The 9,716-nt window shown below is 43.4% G+C and overlaps 1 protein-coding gene across 2 annotated transcripts; it reads left to right on the top strand.

The window, feature by feature from the left end:
- Positions 1-208: 208 nt before the first annotated feature.
- On the top strand, positions 209-9,131 carry LOC119293201 (homeobox protein knotted-1-like 4). 2 transcript variants are annotated; one of them, XM_037571745.1, is made up of 5 exons: positions 209-480; positions 668-784; positions 1,068-1,179; positions 8,310-8,566; positions 8,640-9,131. In XM_037571745.1, exons 1-5 carry the CDS (start codon positions 235-237, stop codon positions 8,874-8,876), a joined length of 969 nt encoding a protein of 322 aa, XP_037427642.1. In that variant the 5' UTR covers positions 209-234; the 3' UTR covers positions 8,877-9,131. The 2 variants fall into 2 exon arrangements, with proteins under 2 accessions (XP_037427642.1, XP_037427643.1); XM_037571746.1 differs by lacking the exon at positions 668-784.
- The last annotated feature ends 585 nt before the right edge of the window (positions 9,132-9,716 follow it).

Below are 9,716 nucleotides of genomic sequence, written 5' to 3'. Positions count from 1 at the left end.
CAACAATTGTTCCCTTCCATTATTGACACCGCTTTCTTATCTGGATTACTGGCCAACTGTGCTGTGCCTGGATCTCTCTCTCTCTCTCTCTCTCTCTCTCTCTCTCTCTCTCTCTCTCTCTCTCTCTCTCTCTGCTTTTCCTTGACCTAGCTAGGGTCGGCCTGTCCTTCCGTTCCTGCACACTTAATCCCCTCACTAGATAATTAGGATCAGCTAGAAGATAAGTACGCAAACATGGATCAGTTTCCCCTTCTTCCTAGTGGCTCCAAGGCCAACACCTCCACACCCTTGTACCTCACCTTAGACAACACAACCTCGGGGGCATCCACCTCACCAGTGCCGGAGCCGGAGCCGGCGCCGGCGCCGCCTGAACCTTCCAGACACTCCTATCATGACAGGGGAACGGATACAGTCAAAGCAAAGATCATGTCGCACCCTCTCTATCCTGCTCTCCTGACAGCCTTCATAGAGTGCCAGAAGGTACGTACGCCCCGGCCTCCCGGGTTAATTCTACGAACGCATGTAATATTGCGACTAATGGTTCGTGGAATTAATCACAAAATCACCAGCAAGATCCTTCTTATTCTCTAGCTTTCTGTGTTCAAAATTCCTGTCTTCATCTCTGTACATGTGCAAATTAGTGCTCCTTTATTTTGCCTAATCTAAGGTGGGAGCCCCGCCGGAGATTGTCGGTCGGTTAACCGCCCTCGCCGGCGACCTCGATTCAGATCCTGGCGACCGGCGCCAAGACCCGGTGCCGGACCCAGAACTTGATGAGTTCATGGTAATCTCAACTCTCCAATAGCTAGCTATAATTATCTTAACGGTCTACCTTACATGGAGGCTAGCGAGGAGAGCTGAAGAAAAGAGTATATTTTCCGTATGATACTAAACTTAGACCTCATTGATCTGTGTGACTCACAATCCATTGATCTGTGTGACTCAGAATCTATACATGTTTAGCAGATGTAGCTACAGAATTCCATGAGATGAATAGTATGCCTGCACACAGTCGACATATATATGTATGGTTTACAAATGAGTATGTTTACTTTCTCCATGCACAGGAGACCTACTGCGATGTGCTGGTCAGGTACAAGCAGGAGCTCACAAGACCAATCCAAGAAGCCGACGAGTTCTTCAGGGCCATGGAGGCGCAGATGGAGTCGTTTACGCTAGGTATATGCGCATTTGTTACAACTACTATTTGATTTTCAGATTCAGAAATTGGGAACGGCAGTGCTGACTATTGCAGAGCAGGGAACCTAGTACACGATCGTTTGTCAATATACAGAGCAAATGCAAACAACCAAGCATGTGGCTGTGAGTTGTTCCTGTGCATCTAATTTAACATATCCCGCAAAAAAAAAATCTAATTTAACAAATCTAAGTAGCGCACGCATCTTTGCTTTACAGTGTTGTGCTCTTGTTTTCCTGTAGAGAGAGGAGGTTTACGCGTGCATTAATTTTGCTGCCACCATAATCATTATAAACTATTACTAGGATTCAGATGTATTTATTATCACACAAACTATTAATCTGATCAGTGATATGTCTTCCTCGTTGAGTTCATCTCGATTTGAGCACTTCAAGTTGCCATGTTAGCATCAAACAGTTACCACATAGTATTATACCTGGTTTACCAGAAAATAATTTATATGTCTAGGCATTGCAATGTGATGCAGAGCTAGAGTGAGTATTCAAGTTTCAGCAAGTAATATGTGATATCAGCTACTAATTAATTAACTGGGTAACCAAATTTTTATAACATGGTAACCAAGTGGTTATAATCTACCTATAACCAGCAAGCGAGTCACTCGAACCTAATAATTGCTCACAAAATAAGTTGTCTAAACATCTCAACATGCGATCTAATTTTCAAGATCTTGTCGCACCAAAGCCAATAGGAAAAATGGATAGTCATTTGGATGCATAGATTGAGAGATAAAGGTTTTTCAAACTGAAAACCAAAAGAATCTCGCTGATACCATGCTTTCGTGCATTAGTCTCTTTTGGTGTATGCATGCATATACATGTGTGCGTGCATGTGCGGAAAAGAGAGCGACGGTGTCGAATTTAACAAATTTGATAATGGAGTGGAACCATGTGGACACCTCGACCTAGTATAAGCCACAGAACAAACCCACCATCCCTCTTCTCCGTATGCATGACATGTCACACATCTTCATCCCTTTGTTGTGCCTCCTCCCTGCCTCGCTTCCACCAGCATCATCCATTGCATTCTTCTTCTACCTACCTCTCTAGTATTGACTCGTCGGCATTCCCTCCTCCCTCTACCACCACCACCTCATCCTGCTTAGGTGGCACGACAATCTTACATTTCCACCATTAGCAATGTCAGGTAGGTTCACATCCACCCCAACCGAACCATCATTTAGGCCTAGTGGAGAGCTCATTGTCTGTCATGTTCCAATCATAATTGCATTGGTGGCCTCCTTGTTCCCCTCTCCTTCTGCACCCCCCCCCCATCTTCTTCATTCTTCTCCTTCCTCCCATGCTCCTCCTATTACATCATTTGACGATGCTCGATTGTTCAACTCCTAAGACTGACGGCAGATGTTTGTTATGAATATTCTAAGTTTGATAAATCTAGGTCAAAAGAGAATCCATGATGAAAACAAAACCAGTTGTTATTATGTTATCAACAGAGAATCCATCAGAATCCAACAGAGAATCCTTTTCCTACCACCCTTTTGATTGTGTGCTAGGATCAATTAATGGTGTCGTTGTTATTCTTTTCCAGTCAATGGCTAGTGCCACCATATAAATCATATATACATACATATTCCTCATGGTGAGTTGGATGCCACACTTTAATGGAAAAATGAATAGACAAATTCTTGCATTAGGGGACTCGGGAGGAGGTTGGAAAGGGAACTTGTGGAAGGATCAAGAGGTCGACTAGAGTGGGGTGGGGGTGAAATAGAAGAGTACAATTTGTTTAGCCTTTCTTAATAGTTCTAATGATATGTGTGGATCAATAAGTTCTCAAGATTTGCAATATAAGGTTAGAATAACCTATATGGAAAGGAAAAGCTAGCTACGCCACAGTTAAGCAAGAGCACAGCTAGCTAGCAAGCACAAAGTAAAGGAGTGGGAAATAGATTAACCACAAGTTGAAGACTAGGATGTATCCTAAAGTCCACACTCTTGGGAGAGTGCTAATCTTAGTTGGAGGGGTGCGAGGGTCAAAGGTTCCTGAATGCCATGGTAGGCTCAACCTATTCTCCTTGGGTCTCACACCAAAGGAAGGACCTCAATCCATTAGAGGTGACCACCAAAACCTTTAAAAACTTATCCAGAGCACACCATAACAAAGAAGCTTCCAGAAGGACTCCAAACATCCAGGAGTCCCTAAAAACTCCACGAGTAACGATATCCACCTAGGATCTAAGGGGGATTCAATCTTGCCTTTGGTGAAAGTGTAGATCAAGACCTCCTTTAGCTATCCCTAAAGTTTGAGAAAGATTGGGGCACTAGGGAAGGAGATCTCAAATATTTGAGATTCACATTAACGGAGGAAAAGAACTCGAGTCGTTACCTTATTCATGGGAAAGAAGGTGGTCTTATATAGGTAGCCCAAAATTTGAAACGTATGCAGTCATTCTACGTGCCCTGTGGGTTCCAGAAGACATTTGAACATGCTTTGGGCTATCCAGAGAGTTACAACTCATGAGTTGCATGCTTCTTGACAACCCAGAGATTTCGACCCCGGATCTTTCGGGCAGTATCTCGGTAGGCTTCAGGATTTTCTGAGAGCTACACCTCAAGGGTAGCAAGCTTTTGGACAACTCGGAGGTTGATCGGAGGTTCTAGGGTACATAGAGCAGTTGCAAAATGGGGAATTTGAGGGCTCTCTCTTAGTTTGGGTGTGTATCATTGTGCAATATTTGCATGTGTACGCGAGTTGATTCCAACCTCTTACTCCAAAGCGCACCCCCCTCTTTATAGTATGGCTTTCTTAATACCTCAAACAAATAAAAAATCTTTGTGATGTCATCTCTTTTCACTTTCAGGGGGGGCTCCGACCATGCTTGCTTACCTTACAATGTATCAACCACTATTTATAGACCCAAGCACATGGTTGCATCACTAATCATGTTGTAATTAACACAAAACCACTTAGGGGCAAGTATGTCCTTTCAATTTGTAGTTAGGATATGTCAAGGGATGTTAGGCATCCAACTGGTTATGGTTGAGAAGAACACTAAATGTGTGACTTGATGATTAAGGAGGGGATAATTAGCCCGCTATCATAAGAAATTGGCATGGCTAAGCTAGCAAAGAAGGTGGAAAGAGGGTGGGTTTAATTATGACCAAAGAGCAGGTTCGACATGGAAGAGGTGGGGTCAGAAAGGGATAGGGGAGAGAACACACTCAAGGTGGGGTCGGTGGGACAATGCATTGTTTTTTTAGCTTAGGGACATTGCATTGTTGCAAGAGGAAATTTAAACTTGTTTACACGGGTACAATGAAGTAGGTATGAATCTATTCTATTGGACCGAGATCTTGCAAGTTAAGGGGGCATCGAGGGAGCCATTTTTTTTTTGGTTATTGATAAGGCCTACATATGAACATGGCAAGTCACTTGTTCTACACATAACTCCCTGAAAAAACAAGTTCTACACAAAAGAGCCATAAGATGTTAGACATATAGATTGGGACTTCCGAGGACACTCCAATAGCTAGCTTGTAACAAGAACTTGCATATAAACTTTACAGAACACGTTAAATCTATACGCAGATACAGCCCTTTCAATACGTAATCCATATTTGTTCTACTCGTGTCATATCCATATCGGTAGGAGATCAAGAAACAATAATTTTGCACTAGTTTTTTTTTTACATTTGGTGGTATCTTGTTTAAAATACAACCTTCAACTCTTGCTTTATCCTAGTTTGCAAGGTTTCATGAGTGAAAAGTATATACAGGCACGTAAGCATTGTTTCCTGATCAAGCAGTCATGTTTTAAAATAATTAAGCACCCCTTGAAAAACATGCATGATGGTACATTCAAATAAGGTAGATACTTGCATGCCGAATATCCATTTCCGAGCCCAGCCTCATCTGCACTCAGTCAAGAAACAATTCACAAAAAGTACAAAAAAATCAATAAAATCTATTTTTTTGCATGGTAGATAATTTGGTGCGTGAGGTGCGCTCTAAGTTTTAGATCATTTGGACATATGAGTAGCTCTCAGAAAAAATGATAAATTGGATCAAAATAATACATGAATAGTGAACTTTTTTACAGTCCCCAAATTTATCTTTCTTGCCGAGAGCTACTCAGATGTCCAAATTATCTGAATTTTAGAGCGCACCTCACGCATCAAATTATCTACCATACAAAAAAAGGAATTTGTCGAATTTTTCTAGTTTTTATTTTGATTTTTTTTCTTCATCGCGGATGCAGATGAGCCTGAGCACCGAATCGCTGCTCTCCTATCATGATAGTCCTACAGTACACGACCAAACCAAACCAAACCATATTTAATCCACACAGATGGCACGGGTCTTGAATTAGAGCCCTGATCTTTTTCTGTAAACACGCAACGCTCCTCGTATCTTCTTTGAAATGTTTCGTACCTGCAGCGATTGCAAAAAGTGAAAGCTTGCTAGTTGCAAGCTTGCAGCAGCTACTACAGACGTTAGTTACCCTACTAGAGAAGAGAGAGAGAGCGCTAATTTCTATCTGAACTACTACTACTACGAGAGAGAGAGAGAGAGCGTGCATGGCGAGCCCACCAACCGTGACAATTATTTACCCTCCTAGAGAGAGAGAGAGAGAGAGAGAGAGAGAGAGAGATCCTGAACAAGCGTGCATGGCGAGCCCACTAACTGTGACAAAGGTACGAGGAACGTACAGTGTCATGCAGGAGAAGGGTACAGATCGTACAGTAGATGCAGCACGATTTCACTAGGCCTGGTCTGGCGCCTGCCGGCCGATCGTCGTCGTAGCCGTACATCGACGACGACGCGGGGGACACGGGTTCATCAAGGGGGGACACTAGTTAATCGGTCTGACTTAGGTAGGTTGGTCCGTAGGTGGCTACGCTTAGCACCATGCATGCCAGAGTCGCCAGTCGCCACAACAAGAGGTTTCTGCACGGGCATGTGGGCGTCTGATTCAGATGTTTGCTCTGTGGCGCTGCACGCGTCTGCCTTGTTACTTAGCTTTGAGACTTTGATCCCGTGATGCGCTGGTTACATATATGTGCAGGCTGGGGTGGGGTGGGACAACCGCATGTTTTTTGATTAATTTGCCATATGAATAAATAAACCTAAGAAACATGTGGAGACAGGTAGGAGTACAAAAATGACACCGTCTTCCTCGGTCTTCCAAAAGACATTTTGATTCATGCATCTTTCAAGTTTTGGAAACAAATATATTTAGCAACGTATCTGACTTGAATTTATCTACAACTTGAGCGTCCCATGCATGTTCATTTGTCCTACCACACATTGAGTTTAACCGAACATACAGAGTAAATATTTCGGGATGGAAAACATCTCAATACACATTTGGAGGGAAAAAAATTGGGTGTCCTTGTGGTGTGCATCATAGATCCTCAAACTATTTCAGAGGCATCACGTATAGGTCCTTGAACTACGAAAATCGTCATCCAGGTCCTCGAAATGCAATATGTGTGTCAATTCACGTCCTCAAACTATTTCAAAGATGTCAAGTAGGTCCTCAAACTATTTCAAAGATGTCACATATGTACACACTTATTGCACTTTGAAGATCTTCGTGGACCTGGATGGCACTTTTCATAGTTCCGGGACCCATGTGAGACACTTGAAATAGTTCAAGGACATAGGATGCACTTCACTCGCTAACAAAATCCAAGAATTCCAAAGGATGTTGGTCGATATGATAGCTCAATAATTTGTTTGAGCATGAACATAACCTATTCATTAAATAAGATAGCATATCAATCAAAATAAAATGAACAGCACCTGCAACAGATCCATGGTGATGATAAGAACTTGCATGAGGGTTAGCCGAAATCATTATCTTGGTTTCTATTCTCTGCATCTCGGCATTCATCCGATGCTCCAATGAAGAAGTCGAAGACCGGCCATCACAAACTGAACAAACTTCATTCTAAGACTGTTAAACATACTATCAACATGATGACATGCATGGCAGGATGCCAAACCGATGTTTCATTACTGAATTGATCAGGAAGGAGACAAAAAGGGAAGAATGGAGAAACCATTGATTAAAACTAAACTTAGCACCAAGGATCAACACCATCGCCACCAAACCAATTTTGGATACCACTGGCTCCCTGTTTTTGGTTGTGATGACCGCACCAGGATAGGGATTTAAGGGGTCGTGCAACATGTTTATAGTGTGTTGATGCGATCGCAAAGGACACTCTATCCTAACATATAACTAAGCTACACGACAAGCTTACTCCAATTTCAAAAAAAAAAACAGCTTACTCCTTCTAGGATTCCCTTGTCTTTGGGCACTATATAACTTGTGAGAGCCAGGGAAACTGGTGAAACAAATGGTGGTGCCGTCTTGATTTGATGCGGCTAATTTTTCTAAGCGGCCAATATGTAACTCTCTATTCCAAATTATTTGAAGTTCTAGCTTTGTCATAAGTCAAACATCTTTAACTATGACCAAGCCTACTGAAAAATATACCAACATCTATCTACAACAAAAAATTAGTTTCACTTGATTCACCATAAAAAAACATTTCCGTACTATACATTTGATGTTATATACTAGAATATTTTTTTCAATACACTAGGTACGTGCCCCTGCATTGGCACGGCGATCAAATATTTTTTTATCTCAATAATTTTGTAGTCTGGTTCATGCATGGTAAGTAAATTAATGTGATTGGGCGGCATATAGGAATGTGCGATGAAATACAACGTGGAATTGAGCAATGTAATTTGGCGGGGTTAGCTATTTAGATAGAGAAAATATTGGGTACATTATTAACTCCGAAGGCTAAACAACACTATGAGCTACTCGAGTTTTGTCAGGTCGGTTTGTACGTGGTTTGTACTAGGATCCTTATGATATATAAACGAGACACATATTACCATGAAAAAAAAGTACTCATGTTAATTAAAGTGTACATTGATCAGGTATGGTACTACAGTTGAGATAATTAATTATGAAACAAGTGCGATCAAATTTACAGTGTTAGATCTATTCGGGAACAAGATGCAAGCGCTGCTTACTATAAACACATCTGAGATAATGGCCACGAGTTTATCTGACATCCTTGTTTCCTGAATTCCCAATGTGACAAAGCAGATGACCACAGCTACGAAGGGGGCGGTTCCTCCGAAGACGAGCAAGAAACCGGCGATGTCGATGGCCTGCCTGAGATCACGAGTCACTGCGCGGAGGACAAGGAGCTCAAGAGCCACCTCCTGAATAAGTACAGTGGCTACCTGAGCAGCCTCTGGAGGGACCTCTCCAAGAAGAAGAAGAAAGGCAAGCTGCCGAGGGACGCGCGCCAGAAGCTCCTGCACTGGTGGCAGCTGCACTACAGATGGCCCTACCCGTCGGTACGTACGCCGGCGGTTCCTCACGCTATCTTTGCAACAACTGATCTGATGGCGTGCATGCATGCCTCGGCAGGAGCTGGAGAAGGCGGCGCTGGCGCAGTCGACGGGGCTGGACGTGAAGCAGATCAACAACTGGTTCATCAACCAGCGGAAGCGGCACTGGAAGCCCACGCCGCCGGCGATGGAGTACATGTCGCTGCAGCAGCACCACCACCACTACGGCGGCGCTTCCAGCAGCTCTCCCGCCCCCTTTCGGACGACGGACGGGCATTACTTCGCCGGAGGAAGCGCGTATCCCCGTGGCCCCTGAAGCATGGCAGTGTATGATGAGATGCACGGTGTGAGTGTGTGGTTTACTGGTGCCGTGTATACGTACAAAGCTAAATATATAGGGACCGGGATCTGATTTCAAGGGGGGATTGAGCAGCTCAGCTACCTGAGTGGAGAAAAACATTTTCGTGCAAGGATCATATAGCGACCGGGATTTGACATTGTCGTTTGCATGTTTGTATAAGTGGCATATAGGAGAAAAATGGCGACCTTTATAGTTGATTTGAATGATAAATACTTGGACTAGAGGCCCTAATACACAACTTTCTGACTCTTAATTAGTGCCAACAAGTTTTTGTGCCGTGTGACTTTGTTGATATTTTTCTAACTTTGTGCTAGATTGTCAAGAAAAGTTGTGGCTCTAAAACATAAGAGAGAAGTGGATATTTCAACCCTAAACTCTAGGGTGAGTTTAACTTGCGTACAACCCTAAACTATGAAACCACTTAGATTACATCCTCGAACTACGGTTGTGCGATGTTGCGTGGTTCTGGACATAGCCCAATCTCTAGGCAATGTCGGCGGCCAACTGGACGAGGGGGAATTGGGAGAGCGTTGACATCAAGAACGGTGTTGTTGTTGTTGGCGCGGGAGAGGCTGTTGGCTTTGGTGGGGCAGGCGCACCAGGCTGGCGAGAATGCCATCGTGACAGTGAGGCCCAGACCGGAGTGGAGTTGAAAGAGGAGAGAGAAAAGGAAGATTAGAGGGTGACATATGGGACCGGCAATTATTTTAATTAACCATTGCTCACTAGAATGCCACTTCAATGTTGACTAGTCAAATGAGCCGCAACGTCGCACAAAACCACCTTCCCACCATC

This window comes from Triticum dicoccoides, chromosome 4B, assembly GCF_002162155.2.
Source record: "Triticum dicoccoides isolate Atlit2015 ecotype Zavitan chromosome 4B, WEW_v2.0, whole genome shotgun sequence".
Classification (NCBI taxonomy): Eukaryota; Viridiplantae; Streptophyta; class Magnoliopsida; order Poales; family Poaceae; genus Triticum; species Triticum dicoccoides.
This window is presented reverse-complemented; position numbering and strand designations above follow the sequence as displayed.